The sequence below is a fragment of the Mizuhopecten yessoensis genome, unplaced genomic scaffold (assembly GCF_002113885.1).
Source record: "Mizuhopecten yessoensis strain PY_sf001 unplaced genomic scaffold, ASM211388v2 scaffold3459, whole genome shotgun sequence".
In the NCBI taxonomy this organism is placed as follows: domain Eukaryota; kingdom Metazoa; phylum Mollusca; class Bivalvia; order Pectinida; family Pectinidae; genus Mizuhopecten; species Mizuhopecten yessoensis.
The window spans coordinates 964159-991035 of NW_018405055.1; the positions used below are offsets into that span (position 1 = coordinate 964159).

The following is a 26877-nucleotide window of genomic DNA, read 5'->3' on the forward strand; positions in this document are numbered from 1 at the left end:
TACCGTTCTTTCTATTATCATTTACACAATTATGCTTTACATTTTTTTTGTGATATAAGTAGAATAATACGAATTAAAAATATACATTCAACAAATTAAAACAACTTATGGTTAACATGTGAAAATTGTGTCATGACTGTATCTCCATACGTCAGGGGAAAAACCGCCACAAAAGCCAAGTTTGTCCCGTACAGCTCTAGTATTTCTCGGTGTGATTCTAAATATGGGTCGGACCGGGTTCCCTCCCAATGAGGCTCCTCCCTGCGGGGGGTCCCCCTCCTCACTCTCGCCTTGTTTACATTCGCAGTACGTCGGTTATGTTATCAATGAAACCATCTGAAAGCGGGAAAAGATTTTTGAGAAAACTTGTTATTTCATTCATACAGACGTAACACGATAGCGCAGTACTTATGTGCCACCGTGCGCACTTAATATGCCGCGGGAACAAAGACAAAATTCGTTTTCTATATAAAATTCGCCCCTTTTTTTCTTTGAGCAGAGCTACGTTTGAAAGGTTCCTGTTTTTTACACATACCCCTGGCGAAATCTGGCTAAAGAATTGCATGCGTGTTATGCAAAAGGCGAGCAAATCTCTCTACACAGACATGAAGTACAGATGGAAGTTACAGGATAAAGACACATTTCTTTTCAATGAAATATGTTACTTTAACCATAAATCTTTGTGTAAGGTCCTTATGCGTGTAGCTTTCTAACCCTTCGTGATGTGCTTTCCTATCAGCCATTCTGATGTCTTTATCAATAGATAACAAATATGTTTGAAATGTATAAACTACATTCATATGCATGGTGAAATTATTGTGTCGCTACTAGTAGACAAAATGTATCAGTGCGCACCACCGTTTTTCCGCGAGAATTACATCGCGAAGATTATTACACTTTATTAGTTGATTGACGTTTACTTGTCTTATTGTCTACCACTTATTCAAGTAAATAGTTTTAAACTTCACTGACGTTGTCTGTGTTTGGTAAACGCGAGGGAAATGGTCTTTATCATTTCTCTGTACGACACTTCCTGATGCTGACCACCAGGTACCCTCAGGGGCTAGGGATCTCCTCGGGGTAAGATACATAGCGTGTCAGCTATGGTCCTCTGTTAGTGGTTCCTGCAAACACACAACTCAGTGAGGGATATATAGTGAATTATATCCTGTTTTTCTTTCTTATTTCCCAAATTCCTTTATTGGTAAATAAACCGGTTAAAGCAGCATCGGGAAATTAAGAACCCACCAAGGCTCTTCTAACCTATAGTAACTGCCTGTTTATTCTTCAAGTAAATACATAAACTTAGATTAATCAGTAATTGGTTTTAATCAGGACCAAGTATTATCATACTGTATACTATAGCTGCCAGTGCCCACATTGGACATTATTGTCGCCACTACTAACGAGTCCTATGTTTATCACAGGAAGTTTTACGCATCATAATCTAGCTTTTCTATTTTGTGATCCAGTATATTGATTTTGTTTTTTTGTTTTATTACTTTCATTCCTGACTTTGCCCGTGCTTGAATGTAGTATTGTTTCGTGGTAAATGTTTATCTCTGTTTTATGTTAGGATATGTTGTAGTTCATGGTTCTCTCTTAGTGACTCCAGTACGCTATATTACGACTCTTAGTGACTCCAGTACGCTATATTACGACTCTAAGTGACTCCAGTACGCTATATTACGACCGCCATAATCGGATACCGTGCAAAATGTCTGCAATGTAACATGAACTATTACAACAACAACAAAAACACTGTCTGTTAATATAACGCTGTCTCCGTGTCCGAGTACGTGACAGCTCATACGATAGGGTTTAACACAAATAAAAATATACCCGGATTAAATCGACACTTAAGACTAAGATTTGCTGTTTTCTGTAGATGCATGAATGCATACACCTGTTATTGTATCTGTTCTGAACTAACCGTCATTTGTCGTCGTAAACCATTCATTCCTCATTTCAATCGGTGACCGGTCCGATTCAATCTCGACACTTTCAAACTTGGTGATTAATGATTTATATTGCTGGTCAAATAGTTTAGAGACAGCGGTCCGTTTGATGTCATGACATAAACCAGACGGGTGTATTAGGCCTGGTCACTCGAGACAGCGGTATATGTCTCCTCGTCGACTGACCATGGGGTATCGCATATAAAAAACGTGTTAAGTCACTGGAGCCTGGTCAAAGTGCCTTTGAACAAATATTTAGAATTCACCGAACCGCGCTTTACTTTTCTTTGATATATCCACTATACCGATCAAGCAGAAGACGATTGGCAGAGCATGTGAAACATCATATATTTGTTATTTTATATGCTAATCACATTTCTGTCATCCGACGTGTCAAAATCCTACCATGAGATTTATATAAATCTTCAACCCTTTCCATTCAAAATTATTCTCAGAGTCTTTCGTGATAATTTCATTTCATTTCAACGACTTGGTTATCTGTTAGAGAGTAAGTTTAACCAACCCTGCTCATCGCATCGTTTGTCGGAGATAAGACCAGCGATTGAACGGTTTGTGATGGCGATTATTATCAGACTCGATCTAGCACCAAGAAGATAGCAGGCCGGGGTCCTTAGGTACGGACTGTTTGAAGAAATCGAGAGGGAAGCTGGCGTTGTCGGTGAATTAAGGAGTGAAATTAATCATGTTGGGATGCTCCTTACGACAGTTTCCCGGGGTTTTCTTCAATCTGTTTATACAGCAAGAAAACAAAACGATTTCACATCGTTCATGCTGATCCATGCTCATTTGAACGCTCATAAAGAACACATTCTTACACGGCACTGGAAGGACAGTTTAACTACGTTTACACAACAACAACAACTAAATAAAAATAAGAATAAATCAATAAGTCATTAGGGTCACACGAATCTAAGAATAGACCTAAGATTGTTGGACCGCTGCAGATGCAGAACTATATTTTTCGTGGAGTATAACAGCTGTTGCTATGACGGAATGTGATAAGGCACACGTTCAACTCCAACAGATGCGCGCGTTCTGATACACACTGACGGGGAACGGTAACTTCGCCAGAACTATTTTCAGGAGAACCTAATCCATCGTATTAATCTGGTATGAGAGCTTAGTTTAAAAAAATACCATGTGTGAATTTTAAGAAACCGAACTTCATACAATTTGAATTTGGGAACCTATTACCTAATACCGCTCAAATTATTGAATTAGTGTTTAAAATCTTAAAAGTTGGACTATATTGGCGGGTTTTGAAATCATACGAAACTTTAAAAGTTGATAGGAATCCGTAATTAAAAAAGGGCGTTTAAAATCCGGCGGATATTAGCGGATGCTATTGTTTGAAATAAGGAACTTCATTGTACAGATTATGTCTTCATGAAAACATCTCTTTGCCCGACACATATATACGTATCCGAAGTAGCTTTATATATGTTATGTGCTTTCTCGTGAAAATAAATCAAACAAAACCCAATCTAGACCATGAATCTGGCAGGAACTACTCGGAACACTATTCGGGCCAACAGTATTCCCGGGGATGAAGGTCCTTCGGTAGGAGACTAGAACACTTACTCTAAACTACAGATGATCAATCACACATCAACTTACTCAAATGTTCGATAGCCATCTCATTCCCACAATATAAATATCTCTCAGGCAGGCTGTACGACATATGTGGTATATGCACGTGATAAATCTGTGTGGGATTATCGCACGTTTATAAAAACAAACAAGAGTTGTAATCAGATAAATCCTGCTACATGTCAGTTTGATCGTGTAACAAGACGTTAACGGGGCGTTGTTTTAGGACAAACAGTTTTTGTAAACTTTGCAGTTGTGTCTGTGTCTCTATTTAAACGAAATTAATTTCTATGTTGTTGTCGATTTCTATAACGTGTTAACTGTCGATATGTCAATATTAATGGTGTTAATTATTGGGCTCCTTCCTGCTTATAACTGTTTACAGTATTGTTGGCCCTAAATAACTCACATTGTCGATGGGCCGTTAAACAATACAAACACAAAACAATATCAATTGTTACTGATTCAGATTTTTTTAATTAACTTGGAGCATTCAGCTCATCAGTAGAAATGAAATACGATTACAAAATTCAAGTAGGAAATACCCTGCTTTTTACATAATTAGTGAAACTACATAAACACACCTGAGCGCAGAAAGTTAAGTTGAAACAATTCTTTGCTTATCCGCTGATTTTAGATATTTACCTAATATAAATATTTTTCTAGAAGAATCAATGTCATTTATTGTTGAACTCATTACAGACGATTTCTATATACAACGTGTAAACTGTTTATAAAACAATTGCATTAATTGTTATATACTGACGATATAATCACCGTGGTTATATCATTATTGTTGTGTTTAATTATTGTCGATTTAAATAATGTGTAATTTTTTATATCAATGCCATCAATAAAATATATAACTGACAATATTTACACCGTGTAAACCTTTATATTTATGTCATCAATGATCACTGTACGATTGTACCATGTAAACTATTATATCAATATAATTAGCTGTTGTCTACTGTACCATCAATTTTAATTATGTATAAACAGGTGTTATCTACGTCATACATTACTGTGTACATTGATGCTCAGTCGGCAAAGACCACAAATATAACATTAAACTTCATTAACGATATTCTGTTCATTATCCACTGCATCGTTGAATCGCCTGCCACTGTATTTAATTGTTATATGTGTAATGTGTTAGATTCAAGTTGATAAAGAATTTGAAATCTGATTACATTAATGCCGTTGTTGTATTGGTTGTTGTTGCTGTTGTTGTTGTTGTTAGTATCAGTCGTCGTCGCTGTTGATAGTGGTAGTAATCGTCGTTATGTGTTGTTAGCAGTAGTTGTCGCCCTTGTCATCATTGTTGTTGGTAGTAGTAGTTGTCGCCCTTGTCATCGTTGTTGTTGACGGTATAATTAGTTGTCGTGCTTGTCATCATCGTTGTTGTTGATAGTAGTAGTTGTCGCCCTTGTCATCGTTGTTGTTGGTAGTATACTTAGTGGTCGTCCTTGCCATCGTTGTTGTTGTTGGTGGTATACTTAGTTGTAGTCGTCGTCGTCGTCGTCGTCGTCGTTGATGTCAACTGTAGCAGTAGTTGTTTTTGTTACTGGTATTTCTATGTATTGTTTTTTGTTGATTATGGTAATGTTCCATTTCATTACCAATTTTTTTTTTTTTGAGAAACAAATGTATTGGTAAAACGCAGAAAATAGGATTCTGTGGCTTGTTTCTTTTATTTTCGCTACAGTGATGAACCAACCATGTGCTGTATAAATGAATAACACGCAGGTTAAATAGTTTCTAAAAGTTGGAATATTTCTATCATTAACTATAAACATTGTTAAACGTCTAATTCCGGAAACGAATTTCGATTGTTTTTATTAATAATAACGAACGTGCGCTTCCCTTTTCATGTTGATGGTGTAATCTGTAGCACCAGAGCAATAACGACAGCTAAACGTTCAGAAACACGTGTACGTAAGAGAAGTCGATGGCCCCCTGATTGCCGAGTTGAGGAACCGATGATTCCACAAGATTGGTACTTAACGGACTCAGAAAATCCGCTTCACTCCGATCAGCTGTTTTGTAGCAATATAACTAGTTTTCTTAATATAGAACAATGAAATTGGCTCATAAACCAAGCCTTATGTCAATAGAAGTTTTCCTAAGAGCGTTACCGACTTGTTTCCCACGGAATCCTAAATGCTCAGCAGTTGCTAGGTTTGAGAACGGATTTTTATCATGCTTATTAATTAGGTACGAGCGATCGATAAGGGAATCAGAAGACTCGGATTAGGCCAGTGGTTATGGGGCAGTTGTTCACAGCTGATTTGCTTTTTCTTGTGTGAAAAAGTTGTACTCACTTCGGATGTTACTGGGACATTGACCTCACGTAGGTCAGCAGCTCTTACATTGTGTTTGTTCAGAATATCACTGTGATATTTAGGTCACTTATAGTGTAGGGCATCCCTCCAAAATTGTACTCCCTCACGATATCGCATCGCCATTGCATTCACTTCGGTGATAATATGGTGCAATGTATGTAGTTGTAAACGTGATGGTAGAAGGAACGTGTTTTGAGATAATATTACATTAAAGTGTTCGCTTTGTTTTGCTTAGGTTATAATTAGATAAAAGAATATTCATTGCTGCTTTAGCTGAATTTTATTCAAGGTGTTAGTGATGTAATTAGTTGGTTCATAGTTCTATATAAAAAAAACATGTTTTCAGCAAGGTCAATAGTTGAATACACTGACTATTTCACATGTAAAATATGTTTAACAATAACGGAAACCAAAATTCCTGAAACCAGATTGAAGATCACTTTAGGTTGAAAATCAATTCAGATTGCCGAACGGTCCTGGTTGACAGCCATTCTGGACTGAATGACATTCGTTTTGACCATATATAGAAGGCTTTTATATAAATATTAAAAAGTGTATGGTGAAGTTGTTGTCCTGGTTGCTATGCATATGTAATTGAAGTTTTTATTAAGTTACAAACAAAGTAATTATATCAGGTAGCTATCTAGCTGCAACAAAACCTGTCTTTTAGACCTTCAATAAACCAAGAAACAAAAGCAACTTAAAACAGTTATTTGAATGTAAATAATTTAAATAAAGAATATCGTTTTTGAAACTTTGGCAATCATATACCAAACTTCAAAAATTAAAGATTTATACAAAATATATACTGTTTAAACAAAACAAGAACAAAGATTACTTTGTTTTATTATCATTTCAATTCAAATAACATGATAGCTTTACCTATGTGCCATAACTGATTTGCTTGACACAACACAATCACGTGTTATAGTCTCGACAGTCTATAGAAACTGATGTACGGTGTGTGCTCCAAAACGGCGATTTTATCTCCCAAAACCCTGGACTAGAAGATCGTACATGTACCACTTTGCTATACTTATTTTTATCAATCTTACCTTCACGAACAGGGATTTAGTTCGCTCAATGATTCCCAGGAAGTTGTAGATGAAGAAACCCATTTGTGTTTAAAATACATCTGTACGGACTCCGGGGATAAGGGCACTACACACGACTCGAGTGGTTCAGGTCTCCCCGGTGTTGTTTCCAAACCCTTCCAGCTCCGCTCTCACGGTCATTTTCCCAGCAAACTGTTACATATAGCTGGCAAGCTTCTTTCTTGTGAAAATAACACTTTATCAGGTTTCTGTTCTTAATTTGATCATAACATAAGTGACCTGTGGTAGAGAGATATGTATGTTGGGAGGAGGTCATTAAGGGTTTACAGGTAGTAGTGATTCTTTGTACCGCTTGCCTGATACAAGTCTCACGAAACGAAATGAAACTAACCCAAATTAATATTAATATCATATTCTGTTTTGATTTTCCGCTCAATACGGACGCTTAGATATCCTTGTATTTTATTAGTAAATGATGTGTATATATGTAACATGACCATCAACGGAAGTGATTTATCTTTGGTGGTATGCAGTTCAATAGAAATTGTAAATCAATTACACTTTTAATAAAAAGACACGAAGGATAGAGCATCATTTTCTCATGAACGAGTCGATAAAAAGATCACGTCCCCTACCTAATATATTTTCCTCCAGCCTAATGAAAAACTGCATCAGAGCAATGATATATCGGGCTATTATCCTGTCCCATGTGGTTGTAGGTCAGGCATGACACACATTACACATGTATTATAAACTTTATATGTATAGTATATAATCTTTATAAAGAATCGTGCTGGGTAAGAGTAACGAGTGCAGTACGGATAATTACACGTTGTTATATTGCCAATATAAGACTCCCAAATGAATTAGTTTAAAGAATGTTGTAATCTACACCATCGCTAATCGATGCATATTTGCTCAGTTGATTTACATGTACGTGACAAGTGGCGTATCAGTGCGATAAGACTATACACAGGCATATACGCCGACAAACTTTCACACGGGGTTCTATCTCTATTTATATTCAATGAGAAACATACATGCGTTTTTGTTATCGAAATTCTTTCATGAAATCATCCTATTTCACTTTCTCATAGGCGTTTATATATATCAACAACATCCCGCGCTGATCTGTATGTGAAAATAGGTACTTGTAGAACAGTCTGAGATCGACATCAGCTTTACTAGTACAGCATAACATATACTAAAAATACAGAGACTATTAGTGTGCGTGAAAGGAAAATATGTATGCACAGTTCGTTCTGTCCGTCCTTACGTTATCCGTTTGTCTGATAGTGAATTAAGCCTTTACCACATTGCAACTCTCAAAATAGGGCTTACCAACATCGAATATTGCTTCATTTGAATTAATGTGATGTTGCCTATTACTGGTATTGTTAAAACCAAATTTCTTTTGCGATTGAGTTTCAAACGTTTCCTTCACAAGGACAATCGTTCTTAAAAATAAGTATTGCGATTTAAATACATTATAAAATGTGATAAAACCATACATGGGTTACCTCCTGGTCGATTCTCCTTACCAAATAAAGGTGAAATGTTACTCCCGCATAAGCGGTTTTACTTTGTGTCGGCCATACGAATGGTATGGTAGATAACCTATATGTTGTAGTGTGACATTCATCAGGGCAGTCATTCCAATATATAGAAATTAATGATTTTTGAATGTGACAGTTACAAACAAATCTTCTATAGGATGATTATGCACATATTGTAACTTAGGATGTTTAGATTATAATTATAATTTATGATTAACAGCATCATTAATCAGTGTTATTGCATAATAAATCATTATTAAATACAACAATTTACAACACCATTAATCAGTGTTATTGCATAATACATCACTATAAAATACAACATTCTACAACATCATTAATCAGTGTTATTGCATAATACATCACTATGAAATACAACATTCTACAACACCATTAATCAGTGTTATTGCATAATACATCACTATAAAATACAACATTCTACAACACCATTAATCAGTGTTTTGATTTAAGACATCACTTTTAAATGTAATAGCTATGCCATCATTATACTATATATGTCGTAATCAATAAACACAATCACTTACCAATGCTATGATATGCATCATCGCTTATCAGTGCATGTACGAACGGAAAGTTTCCAATCCGTAAATTGGCGTTGCATTAGTAATACATGTATCCGCTTGCTTAAGGACATGGAAAACAGGTTAAAGCTACACTGTGACCCATCACTTAAGCAGCATGGCGCATGTATGGACTGTAATTCGTCGTTTGGAAGCTCTGTTTTCGGAAGATTCTCCAGCATTTAAGAAACATATTTCTGTACATGTTACATAATATCATTATGGAGTCATAAGCTTCTTTCACGAAATTTATGATGTTCTAGGATTAGTAATAAACTGGGTGCTATGTAAGATAATATGTATTTTATTGATAAATATCGGTTTTGATATTTGATTAATTTCCAATTGAATGACAAAAGTAAATATCCCATCATGGGATTACATAGAGCTACAAAACTTAGATGATAAAAATATCATTTGTCTTGTTGGATCTTTAAATTCATCAACTGTTGGTTATGATCGTTTTGACTTTATTCAGCTTTTGTCTCAAAATGTTAGTGTTACTTGGGTTATCGTTGTGGGCGTGGCACACACTATATTGTTAGATGTCGACAAGCGTTGCGGCAGTCACCTTCTTAGGAGGCACAAACGCAGCTAAATCCCCTTTCAAATTCCGTATACGTATGCATGTATAATGTTCCCGATATCTGACATTGAAGTGTTTTACATTGTGTAAACTGTGTACGTCATGTGAGCTAAGAAGTTAAATATCTATTTCACTAGCAAGACATCTAATACATGAACACTATTTTATAATTTTCTTTTATAATATACAGTGACCTAAAACTTGAAATTTTGCATGGTCAAATTTTCAAGCGAAAAAAAGGTTTTCATTCAAAAACTTTGATATGTCTGGAGATAATTAAAATCTTTATCTGATTCCAAAATACACACTCGACCAAAGACACGAGTGGGGTGCTGTGTGTGTACGACGCTTATCTGATGTCCCCTACACTTGCGCAATGTTATCGGGTCCACATCACTGCTGTAACCCAAGGCCTCACGTCTAAAGTACATGGTTGACTTTCTCTTTTTATCCTTCTCTGTCGTAAAAGTTGGTAGTTTGAATGGAGCAGAGTAAACATGTTTTACAGATATGTAGGTGGTTTATATACTGACGTGTAGTTCTATAAAACATATCATATTGCGAATTTGTTGCATTGAGAGCCTGCATGATTCGTGCCATTATTTGGTCTAAATTCACTCGCTAAATATAACATTTCATCGTATACCGCGTAGTGACATGAACTATAATGTTAACTCCTCACAAAGTCTATGGAGTTGTTTATAAATCTGGCCCTCTAGAGGCCCGTCTTTGTTTCGTCTCGTGTTACAGTCTACACGTGTAATACGCATGCATGGCGATTTTTTACATGTCGAATACAGACACATTCCTTCAAGTCAAAACGTTTTAAGAGTCTGTTTTTTAGTGGTTTTTTTTGTAATGAATGTTTTATTGTATTCTTTGATTTCGTATATCATGTTAAATAATAAACCTGGGCCTGCATTCATGAAACCGTTCTAATGCTCAACCATAGATTTTGTGCTCAAGCCTATTTTCTTGTTCCAGTTATAAATTATTTACTATATCTCATTTTGTCAACGCTTTGGGGGAAAATTGAAGAGACTTGAAGCCGAATATTGTTTCCAATATTTACAATTGACTTTTTGATCGTTGACTTGATTTAAGAGAGTTGCAATAAAGCTGGCTTGAGCACAGATTCAATTCTTGAGCATGAGAACGGTTTCATGAATACGGGCCCTGAAATAGGTTCCAAGTAATTATATATATGACGTCACTTTGTCATATGTTTGTACGACATTTTCAATATGTTTCATTACGCTGCTCCAAATTACTACTAAGGAACCTTGTAGCAGATTCTTTGATAAATAACCCTTGTTTACAGGCCCCTGTAGCGTCAAGCGTAATCTACCTCAACGCACTCTTGGTATGTGAAAGGATAAGGTAAGAGTTGTAATAATGTTTTTATCAATCTGAACTCAAAAGTTTTGAAAATATTTCGTAGTGCTATAAGCTAAGCAGTTCCATATGTATTGGTAAACCCTAAAGGATATTAATTAAGATAATGATGCAGTATAAAAAGTTCATATAACAGCAACAGCTTGATGTAATGTAAGTGTTAGTTGTCATAAAATATAATATATTGATACGTGTTAGGTTTCGTTTGCTTTTTCGTTATAAAATATATATCAAAATATCAGTGCTCTATTTTATCTGTTCAGCTCAGTCACGTGTAATATATCAATGAAGATGCGTAGAAATATCGATGTGTTTACTACAATAGTATGCAATGTACAAATATTAACATTTTGATTTATACATATTTTATTGCCATTATACAGAAATAGTTGGAATTAGGAGGGTTATAAGTTGGAGTGAATTTAAATTATACGTTTTATGTAAATTGGTCTACGGTATACAGTTATACATCTTTAAAGCTAGCTACCACAACAAACCCATCGGTTTGTCTATTCTAGAACTGTAGTTAATGCTCACGAAGTGACAACAGTTCCTGTGATCATATTTATAGATATATCTGTATACTTATACATGTATATAAAAAATGTATACATGCATATACAAAACCTATACATGTATATACAAATATTTCTATATGTTAACTGCGATGATTTATTAATATATACATATATACATTTCAATCCTCCCTCCCCCATTCCCGCGTTTCACATCACGTAACTAGCTTGTTTTCAGCGTCACTGATGATAACACCCATTACATGAACTGTGTTGTGAACACACGCTTAATAACACATGGCGGAGCCTTGCTTAGCTGAAGGTTCGTATTGCTTGAATTGTGACGTCCGAACGAGCTGTACAATGGAGAGCAATTTATTGTTGACTTACTGTATGTATTACCTAGTTTTAAAGGTGCAATAAACTGTGTTTGTTACGTTAATCCTTCATGGCGTCTCAGCCTTCCAATAACTTTGTAACGTCGTAAAACAGAAAGGTGTGTATTCAAAATGTCATTTTTTTCTATTTTCAGTCATTTTTTTCACGAATCTTGGTCCATTTCATATGAGAATTCTACCTCGACAGAAGCTGCAAATTACTGCACATGTTTGTTTTATGAATCCCATATGAAATGGAATTTTCTTTAAGATCATAATTGTGTGTCTATAACTAAAAGTTTCGTATCATATAATGTCTATTTAGCATGTGTATGATAATTGAAGGTGTACACATAAGTCAAATATCCACAGACAAACATTCATGCAATCAAATTGCAAGTAATGACACTAAATCGACGTAAATATATTTTTCTTGATACAAGGAAGTTTTATTTTATATTTGAAATGCATTAAAAGTTCTAGTACATCAAATAACTCATGTTCACGCATTCTTCAATTTTGTTAATGTAATTTCCCAACTTAACCATTTAGCCATTTATATCCTCAAATATATGTATCCAAAGCGATAAAACTGTCACAAATTGATGTCACTTTGTCCCAAACAAGCCGCGAACTTGTCACAATCAGATAAGTATAGTGGTGATTAGAACGTGACGGTTTGTTCACGTTATCAAACACTGCTGATACAGTACCGCTAAACAGCCAGGGCCCACACCCTAGTGTGAGAACAGGGACATGTACCCTGAGACTCCATATCGCCTACTTTATGATTATTCAGAAACAAATAGTTCATAACACTTGTCTCAGTGGTTCGGCTGCTGAATCTACACTGGGAAACTTTTGATTATGGATTGCAGCCAACTACATACCACTAACTATTTGTGATTTTAAGGTTGAACAAGCCCCCTAAAAGATGCTGTAGATTCTTAAAATTTCAACCCCCTGATAAGTCATGTTCAAGGACCTCTAATCAAAACTGTTTGTATATATTGAACTTGTGCATTGGCTTTACAAAAGATACATATCCAAGTTAACGTAGTCAAAAATAAGGCATTAAAGCTCTTAAAACATGTCAATCTCTTTTGCAACCCAACTGAGTGCTGAGAAATGACCCATAATTTAAAGTTTATTTATATCCCTAGGTCATGCGTAGCTTTATTTCTCTTCTACTAGCTGTTGAAAGGAATTCCGACCTCAAATAAAAATAGATGTTGCCGTTCTAAACTACGATAATCATAGTAAAATACCCTGATGATGTATTTTAGCAAATTATAAATAAGAAAACAAAGGCTAAGTAGTCTTGATCGATAAATGAACTTTAGATGATATGCCATTTGATAACATCCTGTGACTATATGAATGCGCTAGACATGTTATACACATTTAACCTGAAAGTTACGACAGTGTTTGTAACAAGTCTAGCTCTTTTATAACAACATTGAATGCTAAGAAAGTACATTTTATATGAAGTTTAAGCAGTGTTTATAGTCAAAAGTCTATGGTTTTACACATTTATACCAGTAAAATATGTTACGCGGACGTTTTACGTTTTTTTTTTGTGAGGCCGGTATGCCTCTCCACACATAATTACAGAGAAATAAAGCCCCGCATGACCTAGGTATATAAATGATCTTCAAATAGCATGTCATTTCGTAACATTTAGTTGGGTCTTTTAAGAGATTGACATGTTATAGATCTTAGTGGAGGTTATGTACCTTTTTAATAGCTCATGTACAAGTTCAATATATTTGAATTTCATATACATATTCCGATTTTTGATAGGGTATTTGAATATGACCGGCCAGGGGGTTAAAATTTAGGTGACTATTACATCTTTTGGGGGATAAACGATTAAATTATTTTGTTGAAAAAATTCTATTTGTAAAAACATCAGCTGCATATACATTGTACGTCACATTATTTCTATAGAGCTAATACTACCTTACACCGTTACAATATATTAAAAAGTTAGTAATACTTTACAAAGTGACTGTATCATAAAACAAGTTATGATTTAAAGTTCATTCTTTTTCATAAAATTACTGTTACTTGATAAATTGAGCTTTATTTTATTAAGGTAGTGTTAATTTATTTATTCATTTCCATTGCACAACCCTTAGATAAACCTACCTAAATTATATTATAAACCAATAACATCAACAACTATTACAAACGAGTTGCAATACGTATGTCGCCTGACGGAATAGGTAACCAAACAATCTGTTATACAGGTTTTGTTTAAGATACAGTATGAACCATAAGTAGCCAACCAGAATGAAGAAAAAGAAAATTCTTTATTGTTATGGACGTAAATACAATGATTGAAATACATCTCTTCAACACATTTGACAAGCCATACTGATCCGTTCAGACATAATCCTAGCATGCTCACTGCGGTTATGAGTGAAGGGTCTAGCATACCATCATGGATTTTAGAACCTGCATTTTGATCCTTTAATGGATTTGGTCCGTGTTCCAGATAATCATACAAAAATGAATTTGTCTCTTTTGCAAAGTTTTTGTTTTAATTAATTTATAATTATTTAGGATAATCTACGGTTTATGGCCTACCGCTACGAAGTGAATTGTTCGTATACGATTTTATTCCTGCGTTGTTTTCTGTTGTGTGGACTTGCCGCTATCTTGTTGAGTAGCTATACTTTCTTATCCTTTCTGACAGCTGTTTATAAAACTAAAGAATAATCTGGGCAACTTTATTCGGGATTAAACAGATGGAAACAAAGAATACGTATGACATTCATTTTAATCATTTTATAAATACAACTGATGTGCCTAATAAGACAAATACATTTAACAAGTACTTAACCACAAAAAATAATTATTTCTACTGACTATTCTTGTAGTTTTGATAATGAGTTTAGATAATGATTATGCATGGTTGAAAACATAATCAAAGTGGCAGACGCACAGTCCCTTTTACGTCACAATAGTTGTGTCGTAAATAGATACGTGTCGTACATTATTTATTGCCAAAAGATTGAGTTTGAACATTGTCTCGCAGCAACCCATATCCAGTGGGAAATGTAGGAGTACTTGTCAGACACGAGCCACTTTCGGGTTTGTCTAATTTAGGAACCGTCACCTGTTTCACGCTCGCACTACCGACAATGGTAAATATGGCATGGATTGTTTGACACCGGATAGTGAGACACCGACAACCACGCCCCCTATTGTCGAAGACACGTGGAGGGCAATACCACGTGATCATCTCGTGTTGTGTACCCACCACAAATTATGCGTGTTCCGCCTCGTTCTGTTCATCATACATCGCTGAAGCAAAGATGATTTTGTCTGACTTCCGTATATCTCGCCTGGCATCATGTCCGTACCTCCAGCTATAGAAACGGTTAATACTAACAAGATAATTAATCTCCAACTTCGGTCTATAAAAGCATCTACCAACAAAAGAGACGATGGTAAATTAATTTGTCAGTCCGTTGTCGTCATGTCATCGTATCCAATGGAACCGTCTAGATTGACCACAACGCTTTAGAAACATGTTATATTTCGTCCTTGCTTCATTTGGTCTAATATATGAATCTATGAGAAGAAAAATAAAACTTAAATGACTGAATTTTCTGAAAACATGCACCAATGTAGTGTCAATAATTAAACTCGGATGTCAAATTCCCCATGTAAGTCCTCTGTGTCTAGCTGTCCGATACGGCAGCTGACCGGGAGACAAGACAATGAACGCGCAATGGTCATGCATTGGACAAACAGGTGCTGGCATGGTGACGCGGTCAGTACAATAAGAAAATCTATTTAAGATAGCTAATTTAACTTTCCTTCGCCAAATCTAGATTTATAGATAGGCTTTGTCTCCGGACACTCGGACATATGCAGATGTATTGCTGGCGGGTGGTGGTCATCTTTTGTTTTGTGTCAGTGGTCAGCCCTGTCCTCCTATTGTTCGCGTGGTGCCAGATGCTTTTAAATAGAGACACAGAATGTATTCCTGTCTTTATAGAATCTTTCATTTTCAATTTCAATTTCAATAAATTTTATTGTCAAAGGACAAATGGATTGGGCAGCAGGCATAGCCTATTTAAGCCCTCTCCAAACATAGTAACAGACAGTGATACATATTATGAAGAGAAAAGAAAAATAATTTGTTGATGGAGCTGCATGTTTCAACATTTGATGGGATTAAATTATGGAATCTTTCGACATTATCTTCCTACAGATATATTTCGTTTGGTAGTTTATAATAGAATTTTGTTAAACTGAGTGCCAAATCAGTCGTCATGTATAATAGTTGAATGATAGGTCAACAATGATATGTCAACAATGACAGGTCAACAATGATAGGTCAACAATGACAGGTCAACAATGAAGGGTCAACAATGAAGGGTCAACAATGATGGGTCAACAATGATAGGTCAACAATGATAGGTCAACAATGGCAGGTCAACAATGGCAGGTCAACAATGACAGGTAAACAATGAAAGGTCAACAATAATGGGTCAACAGTGACAGGTCAACAATGATAGGTCAACAATGACCGGTCAACAATGACAGGTCAACAATGCTAGGTCAACAATGATAGGTCAACAATGAAAGGTCAACAATGAAAGGTCAACAATGATAGGTCGACAATGACAGGTCAACAATGATAGGTCAACAGTGACAGGTCAACAGTGAAAGGTCAACAATGAAGGGTCAACAATGATGGGTCAACAATGACAGGTCAACAATGACAGGTCAACAATGATAGGTCAACAATGACAGGTCAACAATGACAGGTCAACAATGATAGGTCAACAATGGCAGGTCAACAATGATAGGTCAACAATGACAGGTCAACAATGATCTACATAAAACAGCAACAATGATCTACATAAAACAGGAACAATGATCTACCTAAAACAGGAACAATGATCTACATAAAACAGGTCAACAATGATCTACATAAAACAGGAACAATGATCTACATAAAACAGGAACAATGATCTTCATAAAACAGGAAAACCATCATTGGTGTTTCCATAGTTTTTGTTTTGTGGGTGGGAATGGCTATGCATGTTTTCCTTCTGTATGGGTATTTCCTTATTTTTAGTTGTCTTTTCGTATGGAATTCCAGTTTAGATTTTGTCCTTTAGTGTTGACAGTGTGGTATAGTCGTCCTTTTTGTGTTGACTTTGTGTTTTTATGTCTACTTTAGAAACTCCATTCTCGTGAACAAAACGTGTTTCACTGCATCGGTGATACACCGAAGTACATTTATACATGTATTTACACTACTGCACTGAAACCCACGCATTTAAATTACTTGATCACTAAAATACGTGAATATTCTTCCGCAAATTGCCCTGAAGTTCAAGTTTAATTGAATAACAGGGTGGTGCACAAACAATGTACTTATTACCGGATATCTTCTAAAGATTTCAGAAAGATGTGTACTTTAGTCGGATAGAGTACTCGGTATATCTCCCTCCTCCAGGAGACGAACACGATGATATCGGTTCTGTATATTGATAACCAGGGATATTGGGTTATATGTACGTCTTTCTGTGTAACCTCGATTGCAATAATAATATTTATTAGAACGAATCGTAAAAAAACACCTTTGAATTGAAAATCTAATTAATAACAAAGATTATTTTGACATGCATTCCCTACCTATACTTATGAACAGCTCATTTTTCAAAGACAATGTACTATATAATCTCTAAGTAATNCCCCCCACCACCACCACCACCACCACCATACCATTGTCATACATATAACGACAGCATGACAGACCAATATCGAGGTTTAGTCTTCACGATGTTTACTGACGAAGAGACGCGTCTGGTCACTCAACATACCATTTATTTCAACCACGATAACTTTGACGTCAAAATGATGTTGACGTCGCAAATAGAAGAGACATATATCGATTCGTATAATTCGCGACAAAATATAAAGACGTACAGCTGGCTAAGCTTTGCAAATGATAACTATATCATGTAAAAATAAAAATTGCGGACGTGATATTTTTACAGTATATGCAGTAACACTACCGATTATGTCTAACAAACTCAATACGACCTATCTAATACTGCAAAATTGTATAGATCTGCCCGACGTTAAAGCTGTATGCAGTATCTCTGATTGTTTCCATTGATGATTAAAACATTTAGTGATTGTTGCTTATTTACTTTTTCTAAACAGATACAAATACACAACTGTTAGTGTAATAGTATGTCCGAGAGGCTTTCACCAACGTGGTGATTTAAAGAGGATAATATGGTAAAAGGAACAGCCGCCTTCAATGGGAGGATATGGCTACAGGAAACACTAGACATTCTCACCTAAATTTATCAAACACTCAGTGTCAGAACCACAACCAATATAAAGTTCAGACAATCACCACGGTATGCTATTGAGTGTTCATATTGCAACCCTTTCATCGCCCAGGTGGTATTTATAATAATTAAGTCGTACTAAAATCTACACAATAAGAAAAGCACTGTAGAGGTAGGTGGAAATAGCAAGGTTATATATACGTACAATGCATGCTGTCGACAGGCAGTGTTTATGTAGCTCGACCTCGAGTTTGATCTAGAGGTAAACGATGCACTACTGAACTTCTCTAAAAACTAGTCATCTGCAATTATTCCTGACTGGTAAGCTTGCTTATGAATAGCTAGCGGAGATATAATATAGCCCATGCATATAGTTGGTAAATGGTGAAGAAATCTTAAAGCTGACAATGCATGACATGCAAGGATTATGCATGGCCCTTCATTACCTTTGCAGATATGATATTGTTCTGAAAAGCAGGAGAGGTATGGTATCGCTGTGAAAGGCAAGGGAAGATATGGTATCGGTCTGAAAGGCAAGGGAAGATATGGTGTTGGTCTGAAAGGCAAGGGAGAATATGGTGTCGGTCTGAAAGGCAAGGGAAGATATGGTGTTGGTCTGAAAGGCAAGGGAGGATATGGTGTCGGTCTGAACGGCAAGGGAAGATATGGTGTTGGTCTGAAAGGCAAGGGAGAATATAGTGTCGGTCTGAAAGGCAAGGGAAGATATGGGGTTGGTCTGAAAGGCAAGGGAGGATATGGTGTCGGTCTGAAAGGCAAGGGAAGGTATGGTGTCGGTCTGAAAGGCAAGGGAAGATATGGTATCGGTCTGAAAGGCAAGGGAAGATATGGTGTCGGTCTGAAAGGCAATGGAAGATATGGTACCGATGTGAGAGGCAAGGTACAGTTGTGGGACCGCACAACGCACCAAAAATAGCGTGCGCACACCGTGCATACATCGTTCACACACCGTCCGCACATCGTTCACACATGGTGCTCACAACTGTGCGATTTAGCAATCGTTCGTCCCGTTGTGCGCTTCTTTCCGCACAACTGTGCGATTTGGTATCATTTGTAGATCAAAATTACGGAATGACAAAAATACGGAAGGCTTGTATGCGATAATGTACACTGTGTATATATCTGTAATTTCTCATCACAATAATCAAGATCATACAATTTCACAGTGCGTGTTAAACAGTATTACAGCGACCATTAGGCTGTCAAGAATGGGTTTGGCTCCAAGGTAACAGAACAGGTAAATAACAATTTTATGAGTGTCCGGAGTTTTACCTGACCAGTGCCTGACACACAGAGCTGATATGCGATACCGTTTGACCGTAATGAATAGTATTTGTTATTTGCATTCGTTTGCCTATAGCTCCCCTTCACCTGGATTTTCACACACCCGGCCTTACCCGACGAGTTACGTAAGTGCCCGAGGCGGGGAGAAAACTACGGTCCAGGTACATGTACAAAGTGGTTATGTTTACCTGTATACGTGTATACGGGATTGTGTTGTAATTTTACATGTGTCGATTAAGTTTGTTTAAAAACACAGAAAACACAATTTCTAAATATAAGAATGTATAGACAGACAGATAAGTTTACAGATGTTGCTAGAATATAGAAACATACGTAAACATCAAGTTCATATGTTTAAACACGCAACCGTATAAATTGTTAAGGCATTCCTCAATTTACACCAACCACGATTGTTATCTCACAACGTCCGTCCATCGTGCGCACAGATGTGCGCAAGCAATGATCGTCCAGCATTTTATCGTACGCCCATCGTGCACACACCGTTCACACATCGTGCGCACACGCACACCGTGTAACGTTGTGCGATCCCACAACTGTAAGATATGATATCGATGTGAAAGGCAAGGTCAGATATGGTATCGATGTGAAAGGCAAGGTAAATTATGATATCGATGTGAAAGGCAAGGTCAGATATGGTATCGATGTGAAAGGCAAGGTCAGATATGGTATCAATGTGAAAGGCAAGGTAAGATATGATATCGATGTGAAAGGCAAGGTCAGATATGGTATCGATGTGAAAGGGAATTGTATTGGTCTGAAAGGCAAGGGAAGATGTGATATCGGTCAGAAACCTGCATATAAATGACTAGGGACGATATGGAATGGTTTTAAGGCTGAATATAAATGCATAGAGAAGATATTTTATATGTCCAAAGGGTGAATATAAATGGCAAGGATGGACGAGATTTTGCTTTTTTTTTATAATGTTATATCACGACTTTTAAAGCAAATAATCAAATTCAACACGCAAGCTACATTTCAAACCCACAAAGATGAGTCTTGTCCAAAATCTCTTTGCTGTTTTATTTGAGTGCATAAAACAGTCATTTTATATTGGTTATTTGTCAAACATAATTACCTTACCGTAGAGGCACGGTAGTCGAGTGGTAGGACGCCGGGTTCGTGACCGGGTGGTTGCGGGTTCGAGTCACGGCACGGCGGTGTATCTTTGAGCAAGATACTTTATTCCACTTGTTCCAGTCTACTCAGTTGTAAATGAGTACGTGGTTGAGCAGTGCTATAATTGTAGAATGCTAGCTGTGAGCGCCGAAATGGCAGCACCGGCTGTATGCGAGAACCTATAACCACGGATAATAATGTGTGAACCGCTTTGAGACGACCTACGAACTAGGTTGTGATAAAGCGGTATATAATAACATCGAATTTTTATTATTATTGTTATAAACAACTGCTCCTCCATGGCATAAACGCGTCTTAATTATCCAAGGAGGATTATCTATTGATGGTTACTGGAGATTATCTCTATTTTGTGCTCAATTATTTTTACGAACCTTTTCGTACCAATGGGCTATGGCATTGATTCGCGTATCACTCGCGACATTACATCACACAGTATGAGAACCATTGTTCCCACGATACTTGAATTAGAGATTAATCCTTTAAGGGTATTTACGCGAAAATACACATCATTCGAAATGCAAGTTATCTTAAATATTCGATTTTATTTACAGCACACAATTGTAATATTTTTTTTATTGTGATGGTATTACTTTTCTTGATAAACGATTTCCTCTATTCTGATATCCTTCCAAAATAGTCTGACTACTCTGTTACTTCTCTTATTTGAAACATGGCCGTCATTCTACCTGAACAATCCTGGATCCGAGTCTGCCGACTGCATCTTATATATATTATATATTCAGCCAAGGTGACATAGTTAATTTACATATATGACATTCCGTCTAGTCGCTCTTTCTTTTCTTCATATATGTACATACATGCTTATATGTAAATACTTGAATAAGGATCACCCGTCATCAAACATGGCGCTACCGGTCTACAACAAAAGGCCATGATAGTCTAGTAAATCATGGACATTGATCACAAAGGTGATATCCTCATATCAATCGCTTAAAAGGTGTCGAGATTACGGAATAGGGTGGTCTGGTGTAAAGCATACCTTCTACATCCAAAGCTTAAATTCCTCATGTATACAAATAATGATGACTCGTGAATTTAAACCTAGACGGCCTATCGATGACCCATCCATCTCGCCTGACAGTCAGATCTGTAGATGTCTCGGTATTCACCGGGTTGAAATAGAGCCACTAAAGCACGCCCACCTTTTAGTTAAAGAAAGGCATCAAAAGAATGGTCTATCTTAGATATGTTACAGTAAAATATATATAGATTATTGTGTATACTGTTGTATTCGAATGGCAAACACGGAGGTTCTACACAATCATACATTGGACACGCGAAGTTGTAAGTGTTGTATATATATATATATAGTACTAAAGACTCGTTGTTAAGAATTTTTCTTTTTATAATATTTCTTCGTCCGTAAGGATCGTTTTTCTGATTTATAATATATATATATCTGAATGGGGGTTTCAACAATGTTGTTAGAACTTTTGCTCGATGTTATTTTGGTATTTTAAAAGCAATAAAATATGTTTAAATTACATTTCTTGGAGTCGTTATTATCGCGAAAGTACAGTAGTGTAACATAAGTAATGGATTCACATAACTTGAGTATGGGTCCACAAGAGTTGAATTCGGGTTCTTATAACTTGAGTTATCGGTTCATAAACCAGAAGTTACAGGACTTTATAATTGAGTTAGGGTACATATAACTTGATAAATAGGTCCATATAACTTGATAAATAGGTCCATGTAACTTGATAAATGGGTCCATATAATTTGACTAATGGGTTCATATAACTTGATAAATGGGTCCCAATTAGTTTGAGTAATGGGTCCATGTTCCTTGAGTAATGGGTCCACGTAACTTGAGCAATGGGTTCGTACACTAGAAGTAACTGGACCATATCACTTGAGTAACAGGTCCATATAACTTGAGTAATCGGTCCATGTATCAGATGTAACGAGCCCTTGTAACTGGAGTAAGGGTCCATATAACTTGATCAATGAGTCCATGTAACTTGAGCAATGGGTCCATGCAACTTGATAAATGGGTCCATGCTATTTAAGCAATGGGTCCATACACTAGAAGTAACAGATCCATATAAATGTAATCAAAAAGGCATGCCTGAGGTAACATGTTTACAATATTGGAACATGTTAATATAGACATAAGTGTTGTAAAGAGTTAATATATCTAAAGTAGTCGGTCAATGTGAGTCCTAATGTGGTGATACAGGCCTACCTCTAGTAACGAGTCCGTGTAGCCAGCGTACCTAGTTCGGTAGTCCGAATTATTCTGACGTTTTATCGATAGCGGGTACATATATTGCTTGAGCAACTGGTCCATATAAATAAAGTAATGGGTCCGGACCGGGAGTTGGGGGATACAGAAATATTAAGTAGTAGATCCATTTAACTAGGTCACAAGTTCATATAACTAGAGTAAGTGGTTCATATAGGTTAAGCATTGGACCTTTATTTAACAAGTCTATTTAGCGAGGGTAAAAGATCTTTAGAACTTAAAATAGTTACATATTTTATTATCTTATCTGTACAGGTCCAACGGAAGCAACAGGTCCGTATAGCGACAAATTTTAGCAGCCGGAAAAGCGAAATCAAATTAACAAGTCAATACCGACGGAGTAGTGAATCAACATGGCCGAAATAATTACTTCATTTTGAGAGTGAAATGGGAATAACGGATACAGAAACGGGTATTTTATGTTATACATGTCCACATATTGAACTACAATCGATCCAGGGAATGATCAGACACGCCCCTTCGAACCACTGAATAGTTCGGGCGACGAGAAATTCCTTGGGACACTTTACGTGTATAGAAGTAACAGCGTTAGTGTCGGAATCCGATTTACCACAATGTGTTTACCATTGACGGTCTACCTTTACCCTTCAGTCGCCCAACGTAGCGCAGTAATAACGTGTAATCTGCTTTAGAATATAAAATGATTATTTATCAATAAATCTGTGTATGGAATTATTAAAATGTTCGGTTAAATCAATGTATATTATATAACTTTCATCTCCCGTGGAGCTGTTCTATATACTTCAAGTCACCATGTAACAATACGGTCGGAAATTATCTTTGGGGTAATTCAGTGTAATGGTATTCCTATAATGCTATCAATACTTTCTATTAGTGTCCCATTTCATTCCTGCAGCGACGGGAACTATGGGGGATAGGTCATAAGAGCAAGTTTGACGACTTTTGATATTATGCTGGTCATATATATAACACTGTAACTATAACCATGCCACATATATATAACACTGTAACTATAACCATGCAACATATATATAACATTGTAACGATAACCATGCCACATATATATAACATTGTAACTATAACCATGCCACAAGCACCTGATAGGCGAGCATAATGGTACAGATAACATTGTAACGATAACCATGCCACAAATATATAACATTGTAACGATAACCATGCCACAATCACCTGATAGGAGAGAATAATGGTACATATAACGTTGTGACTATAACCATGCCACCTATATATAACATTGTAAATATAACCATGCCACATACATATGACACTGTAACTATAACAATGTCACATGCATATCACATTGTAACTATAACCAGGCCACATACATAAAACACTGTAACTATAACAATGTCACATGCATATCACATTGTAACTATAAACATGCCACATATATATAACGTTATAACTATAACCATGCCACAAGCACCTGATAGGAGAGCATAATGGTACATATAACATTGTAACTATAACAATGTCACATGCATATAACATTGTAACTATAACCATGCCACATACATATAACATTGTAACTATAACCATGCCATATATATACAACATTGTAACTATAACCATGCCACAAGCACCTGATAGGAGAGCATAATGGTATATATAACGTTGTAACTATAACCATGCCACATACACATAACATTGCAACTATTACCATGCCACATATATACAACATTGTAACTATAACCATGCCACATGCATATAACATTGTAACTATAACCATGCCTCATACATATAACATTGCAACTATAACAATGCCACAAGCACCTGATAGGAGAGCATACTGGTATATATAACATTGTAACGATAATCATGCCACATGCATATAACATTGTAACTATACCCATGCCACATATATATAACATTGTAACTATAACCATGCCATATATATAAAACATTGCAACTATAACCATGCCACATACATATAACGTTGTAACTATAAACATGCCACATACACATAACATTGCAACTATTACCATGCCTCATATATACAACATTGTAACTATAACCATGCCAAATGCATATAACATTGTAACTATAACCATGCCTCATACATATAACATTGCAACTATAACAATGCCACAAGCACCTGATAAGAGAGCATAATGGCATATTAACCATGCCACATATATACAACATTGTAAGTTTAACCATGCCAAAAGCACCTGATAAGAGAGCATACTGGTATATATAACATTGTAACTATAATCATGCAACATGCATATAACATTGTAACTATAACCATGCAACATGCATATAACATTGTAACTATAACCATTCCACATATATACAACATTGTAACTATAACCATGCCACAATCACCTGATAAGAGAGGATAATGGTATATATAACATTGTAACTATAACCATGCCAGATACATATAACACTGTAACTATAACCATGCCACATATATATAACATTGTAACTATAACCATGCCATATATATAACATTGCAACTATAACCATGCCACATACATATAACATTGAAACTATAACCATGCAACAAGCACCTGATAGGAGAGAATAATGGTATATATAACGTTGTAACTATAAACATGCCACATATATACAACATTGTAAGTTTAACCATGCCAAAAGCACCTGATAAGAGAGCATACTGGTATATATAACACTATAACCATGCCACATACATATAACATTGAAACTATAACCATGCAACAAGCACCTGATAGGAGAGAATAATGGTATATATAACATTGTAACTATAACCATGCCATATATATACAACATTGTAACTATAACCATGCCACAATCACCTGATAAGAGAGGATAATGGTATATATAACATTGTAACTATAACCATGCCATATATATACAACATTGTAACTATAACCATGCCAAATGCATATAACATTGTAACTATAACCATGCCACATAAATATAACATTGCAACTATAACCATGCCACAAGAACCTGATAGGAGAGCATAATGGTATATATAACACTGATACTATAACTAAGCCACATACATATAACATTGCAACTATAACCATGGCACAAGCACCTGATAGGAGAGCATAATGGTATATATAACACTGATACTATAACTAAGCCACATACATATAACATTGCAACTATAACCAGGCCACAAGCACCTGATAGGAGAGAATAATGGTATATATAACGTTGTAACTATAAACATGCCACATATATACAACATTGTAAGTTTAACCATGCCACAAGCACCTGATAAGAGAGCATACTGGTATATATAACATTGTAACTATAATCATGCCACATGCATATAACATTGTAACTATAACCATGCCACATATATATAACATTGCAACTATAACCATGCCTGTAACTATAACATGCCATAGATATATATAATATATATAACATTGTAACAATAACCATGCCACATATCTACAACATTGTAACTATCACCATGCCACATGCATATGACATTGTAACTATAATCATGCAACATGCATATAACATTTTACCTATAACCATGCCATATATATATAACTATATAACATTGTAACTGTAACTATAACCATGTAACTATAACCATGCCACATACATATAACACTGTAACTATAACATGCCATAGATATATATAACATTGTAACTATAACCATGCCATATATATATAACATTGCAACTATAACCATGCCACATACATATAACATTGTAACTATAACCATGCCACATATATATAACATTGTAACTATAACCATGCCACAAGCACCTGATAGGAGAGCATAATGGTATATATAACACTGTTACTATAACTATGCCACATACATATAACATTGTAACTATAACCATGCCACATACATATAACATTGCAACTATAAC

At 35.9% G+C, this 26877-nt stretch overlaps 1 protein-coding gene across 1 annotated transcript in view; it reads left to right on the forward strand.

The window, feature by feature from the left end:
- The first annotated feature begins 3470 nt into the window (after nucleotides 1–3470).
- Nucleotides 3471–26877, forward strand: part of LOC110447544 (spidroin-2-like) — a 41428-nt gene continuing 18021 nt past the window's right edge. The window contains exons 1-2 of the mRNA XM_021493316.1: nucleotides 3471–3539; nucleotides 18790–19209. Of these exons, the coding sequence (XP_021348991.1) occupies nucleotides 3471–3539; nucleotides 18790–19209 (489 nt within the window). The remainder of the gene's footprint in view (nucleotides 3540–18789; nucleotides 19210–26877) is intronic.